Source organism: Drosophila guanche, unplaced genomic scaffold, assembly GCF_900245975.1.
Source record: "Drosophila guanche unplaced genomic scaffold, DGUA_6, whole genome shotgun sequence".
Lineage (NCBI taxonomy): Eukaryota > Metazoa > Arthropoda > Insecta > Diptera > Drosophilidae > Drosophila > Drosophila guanche.
Window position 1 is genome coordinate 2182052 of NW_022995745.1, and position 24755 is coordinate 2206806.

Here is a 24755-nt window from a genome sequence, read left to right on the forward strand (position 1 = left end):
TCGCTCTCTTCTCTTTTTGCTCTGTCTAAGCTGATTTAATTGTTCCCAATGGCTGGAAAACAATGGGGCCCTGGCCTGCCAGCTAGGCTGCTGCTGCATAATTCTTTTGCGCCCCATCGATTTCAAGCACAAAAAAGAACTTTGCTAATAAATGATCCCGCGCCAGACATAATAATTTTCCTCACACACACACACACACGTATACAACATACACAGCACACACACACACACACACATGTGCATTATTTACGGCTCATTTGGCAGCCGCCTCTGGGGCCGCCCTTGGGCCTCCCCGGGCTTTGGGTCTAATTTGCCTTTAAAAGGGCGACAGCATTTTACGCTTAATTTGGCATTGATAACAGTACGTCCTACTCCCCCCCAAAAAAACACCTGTTGTTGTAGCTTTGTGTGTGTGTGTGGTGTGTGGCCTACACATTTTTCATCTCATGGCCGCCACCTTCCCCGAAGCACTCACTTCAGCCACCCAAACGACAACAATCATAACAATAATCATAACAAAATGCGAGTGCTACAAGCACGGCGTGGCAAGACTGAAGTGTCACTCAACCTGCCCCACACTGGCACCCAGAATGTGTCGTGGCGCGTGTGGTGCAAAGAGGCAAGAATCTGTTGGCGTTGCTTTTGGAATGCGCCCGACATTGATACGTAGTCGTCCTCTGTGCTGCGTGCTGCGTGCTGCTAAAATTTTATGATGTGAGTCCTTGGAGCCCTGCTCAAGTTGAGCACTTTATCCCCCCACCAAACTCCCCCGTGAAGCGGCAAATGGGCCGCCCAGGTGACGGCAAATTGATGCTGTTATTGTCATCAGGGCGTCGTAGTTCTCAGCCTCCTCCCCAGCCTCATCCTCATCCTCATACTCATCCTCAGCCTCGTCATCGTCGTCAGGGGGTGCCAAAATGCCAAACGCTGTCAACTGTCATTTGGGTGCGGGTTGTCGCTCACCATCTTTGCTGCCCCTGCCACTGTGGCAGTGTCATGTCAGGCGGCCATAATCATTGACATTCATACATAATGGACTCATTGATATTCGCTGGCAACAACAAAAGGTCAAGTGGCCTTTGACTTTCCACACCCCAACCCCAACCCCAGTCCATCCCCATTCCCATTCCCATCCCTGTCTCTGCCCGCCCGGACCAGCGTTTATTGTTTGCCCCAGCGTCGACGTTGTCCTGCTGCTGCTGCTGCTCGTTGGGGTCATAACAGTAATTGCCAACAAAACGAGTGATTAACCTGACAATACGCACGGCAGGACTCCCACATGTGTGTGTACTCTGCTGACCTTGCCCCCGGGCAGAGTACACTCTCCCACACTCCCACTCTGCCACTTTTGGGTGCACTCACATTCCACTAAGCGCGAGTGAATGACAGTCGGAATGGCCTGCCCCCCGAAGATGCTGCCTCGCAGTTTCCCTGTACGCTGATCAGCCTCAAAGTGGCTGCCACAGAGGAGTGTTCCTGCCGTGCCAGTGTCGATCCCTCAATTGATTGCTTTTGCCAGCAACGCCTTTTGCTGTGGCAATTACGCTTGGCCATGGCCATAATTTATGCAACATTATGCTGCATTATTAACTGATTCAATTATTGAGTGGGGTCAGAGGCAGGGCAGAGCCCGGCAAAGCGTTTTGCTGCAGTCCAGCTTTTGGCCATTAAGTATTCAGAGGCTGATAGGATGAGAGCCATGGAGCATGCGGCAGCCATTGCAATGCTCGACCATAAATTATTCCGAGTGTGTGTGTGTGTGTGCTAGTGTGTGTGTGTTTGTGTGATTTTGTGAAAACAAAAACCGATTTTCGCCTTAATTGCTGGGTTGTTGCTGGGGTTTTTGCCTCCGGGTGGGAGGATGGACTTTCCTCACCTGTCAGACGGAGCGGCGGCGCCTCCCTTTTTTCTGTCGGCTTCTGCTGGGTCAAATGTCCGTGGGGCAAACAAGCAAATCACTCAAAGGGGTTTAGCAAATGTTCGGCTTGATTTTTCAGTTGATTTTGAGTCGGGAAAATGGCAGGCAATGGAAATGCGCTGCCAGGAGCCAGGCAAACTCTCCAGAAAACATTCAGACTGTTCTTAAAGCTGTGAAAGCATTAATCCAAGGCATAAGCAAGGACTAACAGCATAAGTGGAGGGCTGAGACTAAGGCTGAGAGGGATGCCACTGCTGTTCCCATCAAAGGATATTTCTTGGCCCATTCTTTGGCTTCCTTTTGATTTGCTCAAAATTAATTTGGCCCTGGGGCCAGGCGGCACAAAAAAACCGAAGCATGCAAATGAAATTCGTTTATTTAATTTGTCTGCCTAATGCCCCCAGTCCGCTGCTGCCACTGTCGCTTCCTTGCACTTTTCTTGCTTGCCACACACACAGACAGAATGAAGTTTGCTGCAGCTGCAACGGCAACGGCAGGTGGCATGCGTGACGGGAGCAGCAGTCAAAGCACTCTTCCTTCCCTGTTGCACGTGCAACTTTGTGGCTTTTCAACGCCTTGGACCAGCCCCCCTGCGAGTCTCCAAGTCTCCAAGTCTCCGAGTCTCAGTCTGAGTGTGTTTGAGTGTGTGTGCCTTTTGAGGCAGTTAGAAGCTAAATTAAAATTACAACTTTTTGACTGCACGTTGACGATGCCATTGCAATGCCAATTGCTGGGCTCGTGGCTGGGCTTTGCGTGTGGCACCCAAAAAAAGGGCACTCAAGGTAGAAAAACTGCAAAAGAAAGAGAGAACAGAGAGCAGAGAGCACAGAGGCATCTGTCTTTCTCTTTGGCTAATAGAATTGGCCCCAAAGTACGTTTTGTAAAAATGCCAAAAATTCTGTGCAAGTTCCGGCACGAACGAGAGTTCAACTTGTGGTTGTTGTTGCTGTTTTTATACACTTTCAAGAAGGGAGTGGCATGTACGATTTTTCCAATCAGGGATCATTACACATGACACAAACCAAGCACAGATCGTTGGAACTCTGCGCTCCTTTAGGACATTCACCATTTGGCAGCTCTTTCTGCTGGGAAAGTTTTGTCGCAAGTTGTTCTGCTGTTCTGCTATTTGTTCGAAGGATTCGCATGCAAAGCATGTGTACAGCTGAAGCAAAGCATCAACTGACTGGGTCTCTTGGCTGGCACGTGACGACGTCATCGTCATTGGCCACTTTGGGGTCAATCTTTGGGCTAGCCCCCCCCCCTGGCCCGGGATATGCTTCGTTGGTCAAATGTAATGGCAAGTGCCTCTCGCTCTCTCTCCATTGAGATGAAAAGTGATGCCGCCGAGATGTAGCAACTACTCGCTTGCAACCTGCCACAGACGTTCCCGCTGTGCCTCCACTTCGCTGATTTAAGCAAAACCAAAAATTGTGCACAACTTTAAAGCGACTTTGACACACTTGCCACGCAATCCTTTTGTGCCACAACGGGTGAAGGCAAGGCAGACCCAACTACATGTGGGGCACGTTGCTGGACCCAACGGAATGCCAGCACAAAAAATTGGCATAATTTCCTGGGGAGCGGTAACAAATCAAGAGCATTCAAGGTGCTTCCAGGCACATTAGCGCCACCTGTGTGCGCTTAGATGAACTAGCTAGATGCCAGCTCATGTGTGTGTGTGTGTGTGTGTGTGTGTGTGGGGGGGGGAGTCGGATGAGTGGGGCTGTGTGTGTGTAATGTGATTTTCAGCAGTCAGGTCTGAGAAATCAGCAGACATCGATTTCTGTTGCCACGAAACGAAACACGAAACGAAATGAAACTGAAACGAAAAACGAAAAACGAAAATAAATGCCAATGGCTCTCATTTATCATGGCACACAGACAAACAACACACACAGTCACACAGTGGGGTAAAGGCTTTTGCTTTAGCTGTAGGCCAACAAGGAGAAACAACAAGTGTAGCACACTTTCCAGCGCAAAAAGAATAATGTGTGCCACACGCGGCTGGCTAATGAAGAATGTGTGTTCGATGCACAAAACTTTTGCAGCAACAGCAGCAGCAGCAGCAGCACCCAACCGAGACCTCACATTCCCCGCCCAGTCCCCTTCCAGTCCTCGCCGCTTCCACCATAATGATGATGCCCAAAGAATGGCAAATGTTTGGCCAACATTTTGGGGGATGTCGCGGCACGAAATATTCAAGGTCCCTGCCCCGCAGGCAGCAGACTATAATGAGTGTGGCACGCTGGCGGCTTTAAGTGTCACAAAGTGAAAGAGAAAATCCAACTGGAGCCTGTCAGCTCCGTGGAAATACGCTGAAAATGCAAGTGGAAAACGTTTGCCAAAGCTGCCAATATGTGATTGATAAATGATTCAATTGAATATCGTCGGGATATCGTCTGGGTATCCGATCTTGGCAGCATTTTGGTCAGTCCTCAGTCAGTCCTCAGTGCTAAAGAGTCTCACGGGAGTCTCTGCCCCGTTACGGTCACTCACTTTCAAGGCGAATCTAATGAATACAAATGAATACATTCAACTTGACCCCTTCGCTGGCATCCTCGGCTCTCCTTCGGCTCCACTCAGCGGTTGAGACTCACTTGAGATGCACTCGAGCTCGCTCGCCTGGCTGCCGACTCGTCTAACTCGACGAACAGAGCAACGAAAAAATGTGCACAAAAATAGACGGGATCAAATGGAGTCAGGAATACCCTAGAACTGGCGTTTAAGGATCCCCTTAAACCCCCTGGGAGCTGCACTGTCCGGGAGACACGAGGGAAACGGCAAGTCGCAACACGAAAAGAGAACAGCAGTTGGCAGCTGCAGCAGACCAGCGCACAGGGAAGCACCGAAAAGAGAGAGCAGGACAGGTCCGGACAGGCCAGATGGCCAAGTGAAAGTAGCAATTGGTGGCAACACAATGAAGGGCGAGGGAGAGGGCTGGGGCGGTACTCGAAGTTTGTGCACCCATTTCCACTTAGACTAATTAACGGCGCCGTCACTTGGATACTCTGCCATGTCCTGCCTGCTTCTCTCTCTCTCTTTCTCTCTCTCCTTTCAATCCTTCGACAAGCCAAGAGTGCAGCAACAATTCCGACTCCGCTTGCTCCTGCTCCTGACTCTGCGGTCATCCGGTCACTCAGCATTCTGAAGACAGTTGTGCAACATCATTAAAACTCTTGAGAGGGGGTTGGTCGGGGACTGGGGGCTGTGTGTTCGAGTCCCTGGAAGTGACACCAAAAATGGGCACGCTTAACTTTTCACTGTTTGCTCTTTTGCAGGCAGCATTTGGCAGCAACAATTTGAGTGCTTGCAGCCGCCGCCTTCCCCCTGCAAGCAAAGAAAGGAAGGGTACACACACACACACACCTGCAGCATGGGACTGGATGTGGTCTCCTGGTGCTTGTTTGGCTGCAGCCGCTCCGAAAATGTGCTTTAGAATATTTGTTTCTTCCTAATGAAAGGAGATCCAGACTGTGTGTGTGTTCCCATATGGTGGCAGTCAGACCTGACTCAATAGTTGCCCATGCCCTGTAAAGGGTATACACATACAGGTATAGGTATGCCATGTGCCGTAGCCCAAATGAGTCTAGAATGGTGTAAGAGGCAACTTGACAATAATGAGTGCAGCAGCAGCAACAACTTGCCAAAGTTTAAGTGCAAAGCGGGTGAGGTGGGGTTGGGGGCTGGGATTGGGGGATTGTGGTGCTCTCGGAAACAAACAAGCACTGTCACTCAGTTGTTGGCTCTCACTCCTCGCCTCGTGGGCTCTCTTACACCTGTGCGCCACTCACACCCAGAGCTCACGCCACTCTTCGCTCACTCTTCTCCTACTCCATCACTCTCCACCTGGCAAAGGTAACAAATCAGTGTCAGTGCAAAATTTACGCTTAAACCTGACATTCCTAGTTCTCTCTTTCTCTCTCTGTCTCTCGCCCTTTCTATTTTCGCAGCGGGCGACATAAAAACTTTTGCTAATATTTAAGTGCAAGCTTTTTTCTCTCATTCGGTTCGTTGGCTTTGTTTGAAATTAGTTTTTTCGTTGGCTTTGCGTGAATGAAAGAAGAAAGAAAACTGGACTTATAGAAGGTAAAGGGAGAGCAAGAGCGATCGGCTGGAGTGGGCTGGTAAAAAGAGAAGAGAGTCACCTGAATGCTGAATAACTGACACTCCAACATGAGAAGAAGAGTTCCCGGAGATCGCAGAAGAGACAGGGATACAGATAGGGACTGATGAGGGGTCGGCCATGCCTGCACGCCACGCACTTACACTCAGCGCCCTTGCCCTTGCGCTCTCTCTCTTAATCTTTTACCATTTGTCTAATCCAAAAGCTGCTTACAAAAAATGCAAAGCCAAAGTGACTGCGGTTCCTCACTCCACTCTTACTTATCCACGCAGGCATCAGTGAGTTACAGTTACAACTGCATATGTCGGCGCTGAGTGCATGGCAAGCTCAGCTTTCAGCTATCTCTCTCTCCCTTTTCCTTTTCCTTCGCCTGCTCATTCGTTTTGCATTGACAACGCTGCTCTGACTGTCCGACGCGCCTATTGGCAGTTTGACTAGTGACGAAAGCAACAGCAACGAAATGAGCCAACAAAAGTTTAACCCTTCTCCACATACTTTCCATGCACTTTCTGCTGCTGTTCTTGTTTTTGTCTCGGTTTTGTTTTTTAGTTATTTCTATTTTTGTCTTTGACAGGTGTGGGTGAGTCACAGCCAGAGCCAGTGCTTTGCATCACGACCGCAAAATTACTAACACAAAAAGTGAAAAATGCAAGCAGACGGATTTTTTATTGGCTTGAGAGCGTGTTTTTTTCTTGGTTTCTTTGCCTCTAACTCCTTCTTTCTCTTGCACTCTTCCATTTCTTCGCTTTCCACTGACTGTGCTTTACTGCAGCCGATCGATGTCAGCCCTAGGTGAATTTCTGTCTCTTGCCAGCGCTTGTACCTCTCTCTCTCTCTCTCTTTGGGAGAAGAGAGAGCGAGCTGGAACAGTGGTCCCCACCTCAGCTGAAAGCGTCAATAGAGCGATTGAACTCTACAACCAGCTTGGCCGCTCTGCTGCATGAGTCATGATAGAAAGTACTTGAAGGGATATCTTGGGTTAACCTTTGTGGCTCCAGCAAATTGATTACCATATGCATAGGTGGACCACAATCAGCGGCACATCTTATGGGTCACTCCTCTCCGCTCGCACTTCCGGTACATTTCATGTAGAATATTCGCACTATACCCCTACACATGGATGGACATGGATATGGAAATGGATATGGATGGATGGAGCGAACCTATCGGATTGATGTTTGATTATGGCCGCACCCTGTGCTCCCTGCCTGCCACACCATCGTCCGTCCGTCCGACTTCTAGTCTGCCTCCTCCATTGTGCAAATGCACTTAAAGCGCAAATGGAAATCGACAAAGCAAAAACACAGAGAGGACGAAGTCGAGGCATAAAATTTTAGTACTGTGTACGTAATTGAAATGGCATTTACCATTAGCTCAAACGGAGGGCAAAGGGCGTGCCAAGGCAGGGTAGGAGAAGGGGGACAAAGGCGTGGCTGGCCGGACGGGCCGGACACAATGGCGGACACGGACGCGGACGCGGACGCGGAGGCAGACGCGGATTCAGACTCGTTGTGGCGGACACACGAAAGCAAAAACCGAGTCGACAAAACTTAATAAAAATCAAAGAACGAGGTGTGGCCCAGAGCCATAGTGGCAGTCCGTGGCCAGAGGGTTATAGGAAGGGGACAAATACGGGAAATGGAAATGGTTACTTCAAACCAGACCTGACCAAGGAGAACCGTCTCGAACCGCACCGAGCTGAACCGAACAAAGCGTGGCAGAACTAAAAAATGAAATCGTAGCAATAGAAATTAAAAGCCAAAACCAGAGGCGTGTGTGGCCCCAGGCAGGGGCAGGTCCGATGGGGGGCTGACGAGCGAGCGACATTGATTGAAAGCTTTCACTTGCTTGCGCTTTTAAAACGAATTGGAACGGAACCCACCCACACCATGAATTCCTGGAACACTCCTTGAGCTATTTGCATATTACCCTCACCAGTCCGCCGCCCATGAATTAGCAGTGGATAAAGATGACAGGGGGGGACAGGGGATGAATGATTAAAGCGGAAGAAATCAGATAAGTCTTCTTCTTGGGTTCAAAGGGAGTGCAGCCTGAAATTAAATTTCAATCTGTCGCATATAAATCCCTCTCAATTTCCGGCAGCACTTGTCATTGCTCTGAACAAATGAAGCGAGCAAATGTTCCATAAGTGAATTGATACACGCAACTGAGTGTTGGGCAGTCGCTGAAGAACTAATCCAATGGCAGCTCACTCTCCATGAGCTTCCAGAGTACATCTTCTTCAGTACATCTTGAACACACACTTTACCCCTTGGGACCATATTATTCTTCTCAGTAGTTGCCCTATCGTGTCCTTGCATGAGCAAATTTGCATATGGTTGCCAATGGGCGTGGATACGGACGTGGAAGTGGAAGTGGAAGTGGCCGGGGTGTATGTATATTATGATAGTGATAGATATAATCAAGTTGGGCAAACATCAACAAAGTATTATGTTACCCGCTGGTGTCTCCCATATCGTCCTGATTTGGTGTCTCCTCTGCCAGCACATGGCGTGTGTGAGCTGCCTGCTCTCCATGCCCCACCAACCAGCTGCTAGGAGTGCGGGGAAACAACAAAAACAATCAGCTAAAATGGCAAAAAGGCAAAAAGCCGCGACAGCGTGACTAAAATGCGCACGTCAATCCTTTTTTCGCCACCCACCCCCCCTCCAAAACCTCGAAAACCCCCACCTAATACCCACCATGACACTGTGCCTCCTGCTTTAGTACCCGGTAATCGCAAGGAACAAAAGTATATTGAATTGTGAAACATCTAACCAAAATGGGATAAACAAAAAACTTTAGCTGATGTTTTGTTAAGAAAATAAATGCGCTTGGCTCGTCACGTGGCAGCAAATCTCCATTGCCACTGGACGCTGCAACATTCCCCACACTGCAGTGCACTGGGTGGGCCGAGCATAGGGTATCTCCTGGTCGGTTCATCGTAGTAAGGCTCTCGCGGCATGGGTTTTTTTGTTTTGGGCGCGCCAGGAGTCAGCCATGTTTACGGTGCCTTTTAAATGGACAGGAGACGTCGACGACAGCAAACAAATATCAGCAGAGAGAGAGAGAGAGAGAGAGCGAGAGAGAGGGCACGCGAGAAGTGAAGGAAAACCAATGGCAAGAAGAGCGAAGAAAACGGGCAGGGAGCGGTGAAGGTCGAGCAGAAGAGATTGGGAATAAGGCAAAAAGCAGACAAAATTGAACGCAACTAAAGTGTCACCGTTAATTTGCCGAGCGAAACGAACACGAAATAAAACTGCGACATCGAAATTGAAATTGAAAAGAATGAAACTAAGAGCCAGATGAAAAAGAACAATAAGCAGTGGCAGCAGAGCCGCGAAGGAGAGCCAAAGGGAGGCGGACAATTAGCACGCATTGCCCATAACCATAAACGACAAAACAACAATTAGCAGCAACTATTTTCGCTTATTGGCCCTAAACAAGAGCAAGACCGAGCCCAGGCAGGGATACACCCAAGGCAACAGAGAGAGAGAGAGAGAGAGAGGGAGGAGAGGCACTGACCTAGACGACCCTGCAGACAGAGAGTTGTCAAATGATAAGGAAATTTCATTTGTAATTAATACTAAAGGCGCGACAGGCACGGGACAGCAGTGAACGGTGTGTGGGCAACAGTAGCGAAAGAGAAAGAAAGCAAGCAAGAGGCAGCCACAAAAGCGACAACCACAAACCGAAGCCAAGACAAGAAAACAGAGAGAGAGTGGCAAAGAGTAGCGGGGGGGAGGGAGGTAGCGCAAGCGGATGCGGATGCGGACAAGAGCGCTGCCATGATACTGCTGGCCAGGAGCTACTCACTGCTTTGGGGAGCTGTGTGGGCAGCCATACAAATTTGTTCAACATTTTGTTGCCTTTTATGATTGCGATTGCGATTGCGATTGGCAGTGCAAGAGCGGGGAGCAGGGAGCGAGAAGAGAGTCAAATCAAATATATTTATGGCTACCATATTTATTTTTATAATGCACAAAAAGATCGTTCGATAGCAGCTGCCAAGTTTCTTTGCTCTTTAAAATGTAAGTAATTCTTTAAAAAATGTTTGATGTAGAGTTATTCAATTGAATCCGAGTGTTGCCACTGCCCCTGCTTGCCTCAATCTAATTATAATTGCTATAATTATTATTTAGCTATTACCTTTGCACTGGTTGCAGTTTAAGCGCTTAAACCAAAACCCCAAACTTTGGCCCTGGTAGGTCATTAATTTTCGCTTAAATTGTAAATAAACACACACACACACACACACACAGAAGTTGCAGTAAAAGTACGAAAAATAAAAAGCAACAAACTGCTGGTTGTGGGGCAGGGGCAAGGATAAGAGAATGTGGGAAAATAGTTTAGCCTGAATTCGGATTCGGAATCTGTATCAGGATCAGGGCTGCCGCAGCTGCGGTTACCGCTCAAGTTTTTGTCCCACTTTCAGATTCAGATTCAGCTTTGGTTTCGGTTTCGGTTTCGGTTTCGGCTTCTGTTTCGGTTTGAGGGTTATTCCGGGTCTCGGTCTCGGCTTTGAGTTCAAGCTGCAGAGCTACAGAGCTGCCGAGCTGCGGGGCTGCAGAAAAACATTAAAATGGAATTAAGCTTCAAGTGTGCCACAAGAGGCAGCAGCATTCGAGGCCATGTAAATCGCAGGGCGCAACATTCTGCCACAGCAACAATTTGTCGACAAGCGACAAAGAGCCTGGGTTGCCCCAGGCCACCAGCACTCCACAGTCGCCATTCCATCCTTTCGTTTGGTCGCTGCCAGGGGCACTGCAATGACGCAGAGCATTTAGAAATCCATTAATTTCAATCATTGCCCATGACATTGCATTATTATTATTATTATTATTATTATTATTGTTATTACTCTCGTTGATGTTGCCGTTGCTCTTGTCGTTGCCTTTTACTCTTCACTCGCTTACGTTTTTTTTTTTAATACTTTTTCACCCCTTTTCACACTTTTTACAATTTTTCTGCCCTCTCACGTTCATTGCAAACTTTCAAGGTTTTTTTTGTGCTCGTTTCTTTCCGCTGGTCTTTTTTTAGTAAAATGTTTCAGAGTGTAGTCCGTGCGGCCGTTACTCTCGCAGAACTTTCGAGTTCGCTCTTCATTTTATTTTTAAATATTTTGCTAGCTGATCCATTCTTTAACTTCATTATTTATATGATATATTATGATGATCAGCTCACCTGTTCATGGCGAATCGAATTCTTATACGATAGTATTGCCTTTTCATGTTTGATATCCTCCAAGGATATGTTTCATCTAGCCCTGCTTGCCGACTTGCCGACTTGCCGGCCACAAAGATATCTCGAGTGTTGGAACTCGAGTTTCAGTTCCCCAAGGTGTTCCCTGGAGCGCACAGCCGGCACCACCGTCGGAAAAGTGCCACCCTTCCGGGAACTGCAGTGCATTCCACACTGCACTTTGTGGGGGAAGCCGCTGCCTTAGGAATGGGCAACGCGTTTTAATGACTCAACATTTCTTGACTTTGATTCAAGTCGCGGAAGGAAGGAAAGTAAAAAGTGCAGGTTGCCGCGTCTGAAGCAGCAGGGAAGGGGCGGGCGTTTTGGCCAAAGGCATTGGCCCGCTTTTTTGTCGGCTGTCAAAATAACAAAGTGCTTCAGCTGCGGGGCCAGAAAAACACAGAGAGCGTGAGTGAGAGTGCAGGGGTAGGAAGGGGGCCAAATGGCAAAAAGTGTCGATGAATGTTAAAGTTAACAAGTGACGGAAGTGAATTTACAGGACGGGCAAAAAGGCAGCCACAAAACAAAGGCAAAGGCAATGGAAAAAACGAAACGAAACGAAACGAACGAGAAACAAGAACGAACACGAAAAAATTAAAAGGCAAGTAAGCAAAAATCATTTGCCCAGAGTGCAGGACGAAAAGCACAACACGAAGGAGCAGCAGCAGCACCCAAAAAAATGGAAAGAGGGCAGAGCGAAAAAAAAGTCCAGCTCGGACAGCCATGACATGAGATGGATGGAACTGAAGTTTCCGAATCGATGGGTTGCTACGTGCTTGGTGTGGAGGTGCCGGCAGCAGTGATTTGGGAAATGTGATTGCAATGAAGATGGGATCCTCAAGCTGAAAGATCTAGACAGAACCTCATCTAAATTCGCTCTCGCTCGTTCTTGCTTTTTCATTAAAGAGAACTCGTCCTTGGCTGCACAAATGGCACTATAATTGTTGCAGCCTGATGGCATACATATTAAGATATGCCTACATTCATATTAAGGCACAGTACCCTGATGAAATCTCTCCGAGTGTGCCAGCTGTTGGATTCCACTGTTGATCCGCGTGTTTGTCTCTCTCTCTTGTCGGTGTCGCATTATTTTGTATTACTTTAGGCCAAATGTGGCCACATCTACCGCATTGTTGCCGACTTATGAATCAGCTCTCTGACTGCCGTTTCTCGTTTTCTCGTTGCAGTGCTGCTCGCCGTCAGCTGGGAGGATTGGTGGACATACGATGGAATCTCAGGTAAGCTGAAACCTTTACCCCTACCCTGGCTTTCCTTCATCCAACAGCATCAGGGTTTAAGTTTCATAAATACCAACAACAAAGTAAATTTTAATCAAAGCTCAGAGAGAGAGGGAAAGCACTAGGAGCTGTCGGCGGACAACAATAACCACGACGGACGGACGTACGGAAGCGGAAAGTAAAATTTTCTGCCAACGAGCAGCACGCGTCGCTTAAGCAACAAAGTAAAGAGAAAAGAGCGCCGCCGTCCCACTCTCTTCACAGTGCAGGTAGGGGAATACCGTACTGTTTCGAAAGAGAGAGAGAGGGAGCGAGGGGGGGGTGACCGAACTGCACAGCACTGCACCTGTGTGTTGGAGAGCGCGCGCGGTAATACTGCATTTATGTGTGAGAGAGGGTGAGTGTAAGAGAGGCTAAACCCATGGCATGGCATTGTTGTTGCTGTCGGTGTAAAAACGATTTTCCCAGCGACTGAAGCTGCACGCGTGAACTGCATGGAAAAAGACATGCCGCTGGTGTATGGAAAAAGGAGCTTTGGGTATCGGGGGTATGGGAATGGCTCCCGCAGGGCCAGCACCATCGAGAGACGAAGCCGATTTGCAGCTGTCAAATGGAAAGGCAGACAAAGTAGAGTAGGGCGACAGAGGAGAGAGAAGAGAGAGAGTGCAGTAGCTGGAGCAACTTTCCTTTTTTGTTTGCTGCCATTGTCTGGGGCATATCCCCTGGAACGTGATAAGCAAGGACTCCAGCACTACAACGGGGACTCCCAACTGAGACTGAGACTGAGACTGTCGACAGGGAGAGACCAATCCCAGCCCGAATTGGAGGCGGCGTACATTTCGCCATGTGTCACACGGTGCGAAAGCAGAGCTGGGCTGGGGATAAGGTCCGTGGAGATTATGTCCAGACAGAAAGGCAGACAGCCGATAAGCATGGCTCTCTTTCCCACACATAGCCACTCTGCCCAGCACTCTCTATCGCTCTCTCTCTCTCTCTGTCTGTGCTCTCTGTGTGAAAGCATCCTTCTTAATCTTATTAGAGAGCGACGCCATTTGCACAAGACAAATGCATAAATAAGTTCAAGTGCTTTGAATTTTGAATTGGATTTCGGAACATCCCAAGTGCCCCAGCGGGGGAGGGAAACTTCCGGAGACCGAGGGGGGAGTTGGAAAAATGGGCATTGGAAAAAAATCAAACACTAAGAGAGAGCAGCGTAAAAAGCCAAAACGAATGCCAGATGATCTCCTGCAAGAAAGTCCCTTCCCGGCCTTGAATGGAAATGGGGAAGTGGGGTGGGGTGTCGGAGTAAGGTCTGGGGGGACGGGACATAGTAACACGTGTTGTCAACAAATTGCAACCGAAATCCAGGCGAACTTTGTGTCTCTTTGGCATAAATAAATTTGCATAAGCATTGCATACATGGCAGGAACAGCAGCAGGAGGAGCCAGGAGAAGGAGCAGCAGCAGCAGGAACCAGGACTCGCGACCAGTAAAATCCTTAGCTGGCGGAGTGTGAGGACACCCAGCTGCAACGTGCCACTTGTTTAACGTGATTTGCACTCGCAACGAGCCAAATAAAGGCAACCCAAACGAAATCAAACGAAGCGTGCTGCATACCTCAAGGCCCACCAGCTACCGGCTACAATTTTAGGTCCTGCTGCAACTCTTTCCAACCAGCCACACGAACGGGATGAGAACGAGCAGTAGCCCAGGAATACCAAGGAGCCAGGGAGCCAGGGAGCCAGCTAGCGAGTCAGCCAAGCCACTAATGTTGTTAATGGCTGCTAAAATCGTTTGGCAATTGCCTCATTGACTCGAAGCAAGCCCCTGCCCCGGCCCCCAACTCTTCAACGCTCGGAAACACGACGCCAGACCGCAATTTAATAGACTCGAGACTGCAATATCCTCCAGCGCTATCTGCTGCTTTTCATGCAACTCCGACATCGCGTGCTGCAACGCGGTGCATCGGTGCTGCTGACGTGACACGAGAAAACCCACAAACAAACTTATTCCAAGCAATAAAACACGTCAAGATGGCAAAGCTTCCACTTTTGTTTGTTGAGGTTTTTTACTCTATTACTTTCTTAGGGTTACTTTCTTTGCCTTGCCGCTGGGAGATATTTTCAGAGATCCTACGAATCGTAGCATCACGCAATCATCTCTAGTCAGCATCTGGGGGCTAGCACTTTTTCCTCTTGTTCTCCCCATGGGTTTAGTGTTATTTTTGCCGTACTTTTCATTGGGTTTGCCCCGCGTTCCTTTCCTTTCCTTTCTTTTCGACGAAAGCTAATGCGATGGCATCGTTGAGGTCAACAATCGCTTAAACGCGTGTACGTGGCATATCTATGATAGAAGCTTTTGATTGCTGCGGCCTCTGCCTTTGCCGCTGCCACTTCCACTGCCTCTCTCTCGATATGGCGGCTGACGTGAACGTGTTGATTCTCAGGCACACTCCTGTCCTGTTCTGTCCTCTCCTGGCTATTCCCCGTGCTGCACTACGTGTCGCATACGCAATGCTCCCTCAGGCGAATCATTTCTATGGATGGATGAGGCGGCTCCGGCTCCAGCTCTACATCGCTGCAGCTGCACATGGGCAGGAGGTGCAAGTGGCTCTGTGGGAATGTGTGCCATAAATGGGATTACAAGTAGATGAACTTGATGAGGATGCGATGAACGGTTTTTTCTGCAATGGAACAGTCTAAGCCGCTAGAGAGAGTAGCATAATCGGTTTATTTTAAGAGAAAAGTGGATGTACATACCTCGTATTTGTGGAGAGGAATATGGTATATAAAATCACTAAGTAGGATAGAACTGAAGATGGCATGGACAAAAGGCTTACACTGGGCTATGAAGGAATTCCGATGGATTCTTATCGGTCATAAAGGAATGCCGAATAATGGATTTGCAAATGGATGGGACATGGGCAATGGCGGAATATTGAAACTATTCATCATATCGTGTAGGATCTCCATGAATGATGAAACTGTGCAAATGAAATGAAACACGTAATAAAGAAGCTTTCACAGTGCTCCCCCCAGTGACTATCCTCCTGCTCGTCCTGCACCGTGATTCGTACTGCGACAATTGTTTAGACCAGCTCGACTTGATTTCATATTGCCATAAATTAAGCTCCCAGCCAGGATAAAGTTGGCCAACCCCATGACTAAAGCCAAAGCCAACGACAGACAGAACCGAATATAAACCTGCAATTTTACTGTTTGCCGCCCCATGGTCAAACCCCCCCCCCCCGACAAGGGGGAGCAAAACTAAGCAAACCGCACGAAATTAAAGCAGTAGAGGTGGGGGGCTAAAAAAGGAGCGCAAGGACATCGACATGGACATGGACATGGACATGGTTGGGAGACCAGAATCAAGCACAGAGAGCGACGGGGCAAAAAAACCAAAAAGACGAAACCGACGCAGGCCAACACCTATGCGGATGCAGACAAATATTGTAATGGAGGTCAGGTTAGGTCTCCCCAACCTCTTTCTCCTTTCCCTATCTCAGTCTGTCTGTCTGTTTGGCCATTATACAATTTGTGGCAAGTTCTTGCTGCCCCATAGCCCCCTGCCCTGATTGAGTCAAAAGGCAAAATACAACTTTTTGGGCACTGTTTGAGGCAAAGTGGGTTCATAAATCTCGCCGGCGCATCGATTTGACAATTTACGAAAACGAAAAGATGGACCCTCCCGCTTTCCTTCATTGCAGGTCCTGCCTTTTGGGGCCTCATCAATCCGGAGTGGTCGTTGTGCAACAAGGGCCGACGTCAGTCACCGGTAAATCTGGAGCCGCAGCGCCTGCTCTTCGATCCCAACTTGAGGCCGATGCATATCGACAAACATAGGGTGAGTATGGATGGAGAAGGGAGTACCAGGATTAGCTTGAAAATCAATTGAATATCCCCTCTTTCCTTGGATCTCTGCAGATATCCGGACTAATCACCAATACCGGACACAGTGTCATCTTTACGGCCGGCAACGATACGGTGGCCAACTACGACGGTATGCAGACGCCCGTGAACATCTCAGGGGGACCGCTGTCGTACCGCTATCGCTTCCATGAGATTCACATGCACTACGGCCTGAACGATCAGTTCGGATCGGAGCATAGCGTGGAGGGGTACACATTCCCAGCGGAGGTAAGTCCACACAAGACATGTGTCAATTTCAATTTTCTCTGCTACAAAGGGTGCAGACACCTGCCCTGTGCTCCCCCCAATGCCCACATCGTGTGCGGAGCGCCTAAATTTGGCATGGGACACTTTGACACTCGGGCCTTAGATTCTATTTCGGTGCTGTCTGCCTGTCAACAGATTTCCTTTAGGTTCCAGCCCTCTTTAACAATTCAATTGTGTGTGATAAGAGGTGGCTGGGGATGGAGGCTGTCGTTGGCGCTGGGGGTTGAGTGTTGGGTGCTCATTGAGTCAAGTTTTTCAACTTTTCTTGCGTCATTTCTTTTCCATTCTGTCTCATTGCTCGCCCCATTGTGCTCCGTGTCCTGCCTGTAAACTTGTTACCAACTTCAGCTCCCCTAGCCCCCTCGTTCGCGAGCGTGCCACAAGCCTGCTCAAATATTTACACAGATAAACGAGCGGAAGTGTATTTGATCAGCATTTAACGTAGCAAATGTCGATTTGTCGCTGACAAAAAAATAAGGCAGCCAGCGAGGGAGAATGCGAGTAAAGTCAAGGAGCAAAGTCGAACAAAAACAAATGTTCAGGAAACGCAAGAGTAAAGTAACGAAGCTGGTTATACACTCACATATACATTGCTAATATATATGTATGTTTATGATATACCTACTCACCCGATCTAGATCAAATTTTTAAATGTAATATTTTCCATGGGCACTCTAATGTTTCTCCGCGCTGTCACAAATCATAGTACCCCAGGAAAAGGGTATTCAAGAAGTCTTTGTCTGTCTCTGCTTGTTGAGCGGGATTAGGTGTGGGGCACAAAGTTCATAACTTCAGTCCTCAATGTTATCATCAACGCTCTGACAGGCTCAAGATTTTTTTCGAGAGAAAGAGAATGTGCTGGGTGGGTGCTCTCTCTCTCTCTCTTAACTTGAGCTTTGATTTGCCTTGCTTTGTTACCGCTGCCGCTGCCAGTGCCCCTGTCCATGCCCATGCCGATTTGATTTCCGGACAAATCATTCACACTTGTAAGAGCAGGTAGAAAATCTTCCAAGCCGATTAGGCATACAAACACAAGTTCGCATATACTTATGTACTTTTCACTTTTGTGAAAAAGCTTGTTCAAGCTGCATCGATCTAGGTTCAGCTTTTGGACTACCGATCCGAAGCGCGTGAGAGAGCATGTCTCTGCTTAGGCGGCTGCGAGTCGATCCCGTTAGGCGTTGCTCTTTGGTTGTTGTCGGACTACCTGCACTTTCTGCAGCCAGAAGTGGAGGTGAATGAGTTGAGACAGATACGTTGTGAATACAGCTTAAGCGGAGGCTTTTTATTTTTAGATTTCTCTTCTGCTTGTGTTTTTGATTTCTGCACATACAAAGAGACGAGATCTACATATGATATTATCATATACCTTACACTGTGAATGATTTCACTTTGCCGTCAACTCCAGCCGTTGAGGTCTGCTGCTGTTCTCTGATGATTTTGTTGGAGTATTGTTTTATTTGTACACATTGTTTTAGGGCACAAGCGGGGTAGCATATTTATGTGTCATATGGCTGAACAGCAGACGGGTAGGTTGGGGCGAGGACCTCTCCCCCTTGCAGACGTCGACGCAGACACCTTGTCTGCCGGCCGCACAGCCCCGTCCCTTTCACGGCATCCACCGCCTGACGGATGAACACATGCGTGCTTCCTTCTGCTTGCCTCCCTCCTCCCCTTGCATTCCCGTCCTCACGAACGGTTCCTTATGATATTCCCGTTCCGCCTGTTTCTTTCTGTTTGCCCCTCTTCCACTGCTTCCTACTCTTTTCTTTGTTGTTTGTCAAATATGATTTAACCTTTCTCATAATGCTTCTCTTGCTGATGTTGTTCTTGTTCTTGTTGCTCTTGTTCATTTTGATGTCAAGTTCATGCGCTCACACATGCTCTCTCGCTTCAGTTGATTTTGCGAGCAGTTTATTAAAAATATGCAAATACGCGACTTTTAAAGGGCAGACGCTGGGCTGGAAGAGCTTGGTGGGCGGGATAGAATGAACAAAGCTTTTCTGATTACGGATTTGTGTAAGGTCTCCGCGTGTCTCTCCCTGCAATGCATATTTCATAGTGGGTACAGCCATTCTGCATGTAAAAGGCTGACCTCTTTGGACTGCTCTACTGCCTATTTAGTGTACCTTGTGCCTCTCTCTCTCTCTCTACTTTCAGCACTCTTCACTAATTTGTCGCTTTCGTGCAGCTGTCCAAGATGGACCCTAATGATACCCATTGACATGCTGTGGCAAAATTGTTGGACAAATTTCAATTAATTGCAACACTTTGACCATTTGTCACGCTTTCTGCTCTCGCCATAATCTGCAGCTGCTGCTGCCAATAGGCCAAGTTCTGCTTCGACTGCAACTCCAATTAGTCAATGGCCATGTTAATAAAAACATAAATTCCAGATGCTGCTGAACGAAAGGGAAAGTGCGTGGCATATCTAGGAGGTTGTTGTTCAAAGGATTCAATGATTCCAATCATCTTTGTTTTGCATACAGCATATCTCTACTCCAACAAATTTCGGAAAACTTACGAGCAGTTGCCGTTTCTGAGAACTCTTTTATGGAGTCGAGAAGGTCCTCGGAGCTTAGCCCTGTGTCCTCGGATGGGATGCTGTCATCTGACTGGCGGTTCTTAGCCACTTGACTTGACTCGAGTCGAGTCGAGCTGAGTTTTGTTGAGTTGGGATTGGGTTGAGTGATGGGCGACACAGTTTTCATTTTCATTTTCATTCCCATTAGCATTTCGTTTTCGCTTCGTTGTCGTCATGCTGCGGCGCCTTTGTCTCCACTCGACAGCCAGCGAACAGGCAATCAAAAGTGAGCCCCCCCCCGGCTGCAGTTGCAGCGATGGGCTGCCACAACAGGCTGGCTGCCTGCCACAGCAGTCTGGAGCGGCGGCAGACAGCAAACAAATAACGTTATAAATCTGTTGCATGTCAGCAGTTGGTGACTGTCTCCGGCGGTAGAGTAGAATGGAGTGGAGCACAGTGGAGTGAAGCAGTGGCACCCACTGCCGCCAATGTCAGCGCAAATTAATTAGAAATCCGGCAAGAGGCCATGCCACGTACTTCCCGTAATCATCTGTCTCCGACCGACCAACCGACCACCGACTGCCACCTGCCACCTGCCACCTGCCACCTGCCGACAATGAGACGATGATGAAGTATGCGGCGTATTATTTTTGTTAATTTAGGACTACGAATACCGCCTGGTTGGGCTTCTACTTGCACAGTTACAGTTTTCGCACTTAAAGCCAAAATTGGGGATCGACAGCTTTGAATGGCCCTTCTCCCATTGCCCCATTTGATTTTAATCCGTTCGATGCCTGCCATGGGGTAGGGAATTAAAATGCATTGTTCGGCCAAGTGCCTCGGCGGAGGGAGTACGCCCCTCTGCAGTTGAAGGTTCTCCTCAAAGAGTTCCAAATCTGAGCTCAAACTAAAAGTGAAACATTTTGGTGGCTTTAAAATGCAAATTCTACTGTAGATTTAATTTAATATAAATAAAATCACGCTTTAATTCACATGTCACTTGAAACTAAGAAAAAATTATAAAAACTATATATATATAATAAATTCCATGCACAAATTCAAGACACAATTACATCGAACGATTCCTGGAGAAATGCTTGATGAAGCGGTTCATGGGTTGCTCGGATGAGCATCCTGTCTGGCTGTCTGCCCGCCTGGCAGACCGTAACGAAAGCCTCCTTAATGGCTCAGGCCAGAATTTGATCAGCCTTAATGAATACGTAATTGGCAATTTTAATTAATCCCCACGAAATCCTCACAAGATTGCAGCCGTGTCTTGGATTTCGTTGGGATGCCGTTGTCATAGAATGCCACCAGGTGGGCTGACGGCAGTGGGGAGGGATGGATGTTGGCGGGTAGTAATCAGAGGATGCGTTATTTCAATATCCAATGCACAGTTGCTGGATTTTGATTTGTTTTTGGGGGGGGCTTAGCACTTGTCCTATGGCTACAATATAATTATTTAAGCGGTCAGGAGAGAGATGAGATATCATGGAGATGAGAGCGTGCGATCCAAATCTCTGTTGGGATTAGAGAGGAGATTAGAGTATTTCAGAACTTCAGATCTACTTCGTTCGTAATGGCACAATGGCATACCTCAACGACTTTTTACAGATGGACATACTGCTATGGAAAGTCCTGGAGTATCAAAAACCATTCCAATCACGCGCTCATCTCTGGTTCCATATAATAGACTGCCCCCCCACTAAACCCCTTCTTTTGGGGTCAGACAGAGTCAGACGGCCTGCCCAGCCTGCCCACGGCCGCCCTGTGGTTGGCAACCTACGGCAACGGCAACCCCTCAGCCCCAACCACCCCGAACGTCCGACCGACCGACCGACCGACGGACCGAACCGCTACCGACAACGACGATGGCTTAACCATTAATTTACGCGCTAACCATGAAAGTACTTAAATATACAAATGTATCTCTATCTCTATCTCATCTATCTGTGCACTGCACTCACACGGCGAGGGGGCTCTCGCGGAGGGAGGATAGCGACAGAGACGAACAGACAACGACAGAGTGAGCGAGGGAGTGAGTGAGTGGCACCGAGAAACGCCAAAATATTTGCTGCTAATGAGGTCGTGTTGTAATTTCGACAACCCCGAACAGCCCCTCCACGGTGGCGTCACCCCATCCCTCCCATCAACAACCCTTCACTCCCACTAAGCACCACAAAGCCACCCTGCCCCACCATGCTTCCCCGCCACACAGCCACACAGCCACCCCTTTCTAGCAATCCGTTAAAGGCCAACCAGCAATTAAAGCGATTTTCGTGCGCGTTTTTTCTCTCTTCCCCCCATGTTTCGTTCGTTGGCTCTGTTCGCGCGTTTTAAAACGCTACTAAGTCGTTAATGTGGTCTGAGTGGATTTGTGCTGGTTTCCCCTTGCTTTGAATCCAGCCGGAACAAACTCCTGAAACACCTGGCTGGCGGGGTAATGAGTCTGGTAAAGTTTTTGATTGGATTATGAGGCTAAGAAAGTCAGGTGTTAGAGCGTTACGGATTGCTTGTTGGCGTTTTAAACCGCCTGAAAGTTTGCTTTTTGTAGGGGTCTAAAGTCGGTGGGAAATCAATTTTTGGTAGGTAGCCAGCAGTCTCATGGGAAAAAGGGTTGGCAGCACAGATTGAAGCGTTTCGCGTTGCTCTTTCGTTGATCCGTTTTAAGACGCGCATAAAAAACGTGCCTTAAAACCGCGCAAGTTGCTCTCAGATATTTTGTAGTCTTATCATTACTTAGGGATAGTTCTTCAGGACTCTTCTGGCAGGAGCACACAAAAACACACACGACTGCCATCCGTGTGTGGGATCTCAGTGCAGCTTCAGCATTTCCATTTGGGTGCGTTTTAAAACGCAGGCAAAACGCTAGTGGTGGGAGGGGACTTCTGCTGCTCATTTTTGGTTTTTGCATATTTACCGCTCCCATCTCCCGCACATCATCCTTAACCGCATCTTCATCTGAATGTTTGGGGCAGGGGATAATTAGCAGAAAGTGCTACAAGTGCATCAGCCAGAGTGGCAGGCAGGCAGGGGGCAGGGCACGGGTGGTGAGCCGCTGTGGCAGAGTGGCTGTGGCAAAAATAGAGCGATCTAAGTCCGGCAAAGTACCACAAACTGCTTCGTCCCTCCCCACGCCCATAGTTCTCCTCTGTCTCCTGTCTCTGTGTCTGTGTTTTGGGAGCGTGTTTGACAATGTCCCCAGTGCGTTGTTAAGCTAATTTGCTTCATTTGTCTAGAAAACTGACACACAGACCCAAGTGGAAGGAACTACGGGGCGCCAAAGTGTTGACATGAGGCCATGTTCTCGGGCCTAGAACCAGCAGACACTGCTGTTTAGGCCTGCTGCTAGGCTCGTTCTCTGTGCACTGGGCACTGGCATGCCATGGCCAACATTAACGGGGCGCCCGCCTGGTCATTGCAACACGAAAGCCAAGCCAACCAGCTGGCAACACACAGACACAGGCACAGCCACAGAAGCCAAGAATGCCACTAGCACCGCCCCGCCCCGCCCCACCCCGTTTCATCCTTCGCCTTCGGTTTTGCTACCACTTCAAATTGGTTCAGGCACACAGTGGAGCAGAATATAATATTATTGTCTACAAGGATTGCAATTATTAGTGGCACATACCAGAAAATAACCGCAAAATATTTGAATAAATACCAAATTAGTCCAGCAAAATACTAGAAACAAAAACAGGAATTCCTATTAATAATAATATAAAAATCATAGAAAAAGTCTAGCAAAAGCATTTTCTTTGCATTCATATTTAGGCGTAACAAAATACGTAATTATTTCGTAGGCTTCATTTGGTGAACCAAATCTATCCTCAATTCAGTTGAATGCAATTCTGTTGCTCTCTTCAACCCATGTTTAACCCAGGGATTTTTCAGTATTTGTGTACCACTGTGCAGTGCGGCTTTTCGACTCTGCGGAGTACCAGGTGAAGGGTGGGCTGGGCTCGGCCTAGGCAAAAGTTTCAGCAGCTGGCGTCGCGCTGGTCGCTGTGGCTGTTCTGTGCTGGGCTGTTCGGTTTCTCGTTGTCAGCTCGTTTACTCGGGGCCCTAGTCCTGAGTCCTGGGCTCCTAGAGTCCGATGTCTGGGCCTGCCTGGCTGTGGAATCCATGCAGTGAAAACATGTGTAATTGATCTGATTAAGTTGCCTTTGCCTCTGCGTGTGTGTTTGTTTGTGTGTGTGTGTGTGTGTGGAGGGTGGGGGGGAAGAAATATGCCAGGAGCTTTTGCGGACTTCTCCTTCTCAAACAAACACACACACACAGACACACACAGACACACACACACAGGGTAGGGCAGACAGACGGGCATCCCGTAACACCGCTTAGGCTTTGGGTCTTTGGTTTGGTCGGTCGGCTGGCTGGCTGGAGAGGGGCTTGTTGTCCGGCTATTTGCTGGTACTTACACTATTTGTTGGCCTTGTCCTTGTTGTTGCCACTCCTTGTATCTATTTGCTTGGGCCAGAGGCTTTTGCTGTTTAATGAAACGGAAATATAACATTTTAGTTTGTGGTCAAATATTGTATCACTTTTTTGTTGTTTCATTTTGTTTTGTATTTGTTGTGCCACAGTCTGGGTGTTTGGGCTTTGGTTTGGCTGTGAATAGAATGTGGATATCCTTTATGATCCAATTGGAATTTATCTGAACAGCAAGTGTGAAGTCTGCAGCCCATCAACGAGCTGCAGCTGGCAAAAAGTATATTTCAAAATAATTTATTTATTTTTATCAAATGTGTTTAAATGCTTTTCCCCATTACTATTATTGATTTTTCAACATTTATGGCTTAAGAACTCCCCATCCAAAGTTAGGAATTAAAACTTAATGCTTGCTACTCTCATCTGAGTTTCGTTCTTTCGTTTCAAAATAAATTTACTGAAACATTTTATTAATTTCATTGAATTTCCATCATTTGCCCAAGCCCAAGCATCTTCATTTTGCATCATTCTCATCAAAATTTCGTTTGCATTTGCCACAAAAATAAGTCTTAAGCATATGTGGACAGTGCGTTTCAAAAGTGTTTCACTTACTCTCGTTTTGTGGTGGCAATTATTTAAGTAGTTCCCTCCTTGCCTTTAGCTTTCACTATAAAGATGCTTCCACTTTATTACAGCATTTTAGGGACACTGACAGATGTCGACTCCATTTCATTTGCGAAACGCACTGTTCCTTTTATTTTTGAACTGCAACTTCTGTTCTATTTGCTCGAGTTGCCTCACTCCACCCTCTCCCTTCCTCCCGCACACAGTTGGTGGCGACTCTCCAAACTCTCCACTCCATCGAAAGCATTTCGAGAGCAACTTTGAGAAATTTTAATTTAATTTAATTTTTATTTGCCTTGCTGGGCACACATTACAATTGCAGCTTGTAGTTTTTTAATATTTAAATGCATATGCCTCAGTCTCCTCAAAGGGCTCTCGGCCGAGCTTCCTTCTGCTGTCTATTTTTTCCCCTGCGAAATTCCCAAAAAAATAAAACAGAGAGCAAGACATGTGGGACCGGACAACTATTAACTGCTCTG

At 47.8% G+C, this 24755-nt stretch overlaps 1 protein-coding gene across 1 annotated transcript in view; it reads left to right on the forward strand.

Annotated features, from left to right (window-relative positions):
* The window catches only part of LOC117580784 (carbonic anhydrase-related protein 10), a 43921-nt gene that overhangs the window by 14225 nt on the left and 4941 nt on the right, over window positions 1–24755 (forward strand). Inside the window, exons 3-5 of the mRNA XM_034267479.1 lie at window positions 12470–12520; window positions 16229–16365; window positions 16446–16658. Of these exons, the coding sequence (XP_034123370.1) occupies window positions 12470–12520; window positions 16229–16365; window positions 16446–16658 (401 nt within the window). The remainder of the gene's footprint in view (window positions 1–12469; window positions 12521–16228; window positions 16366–16445; window positions 16659–24755) is intronic.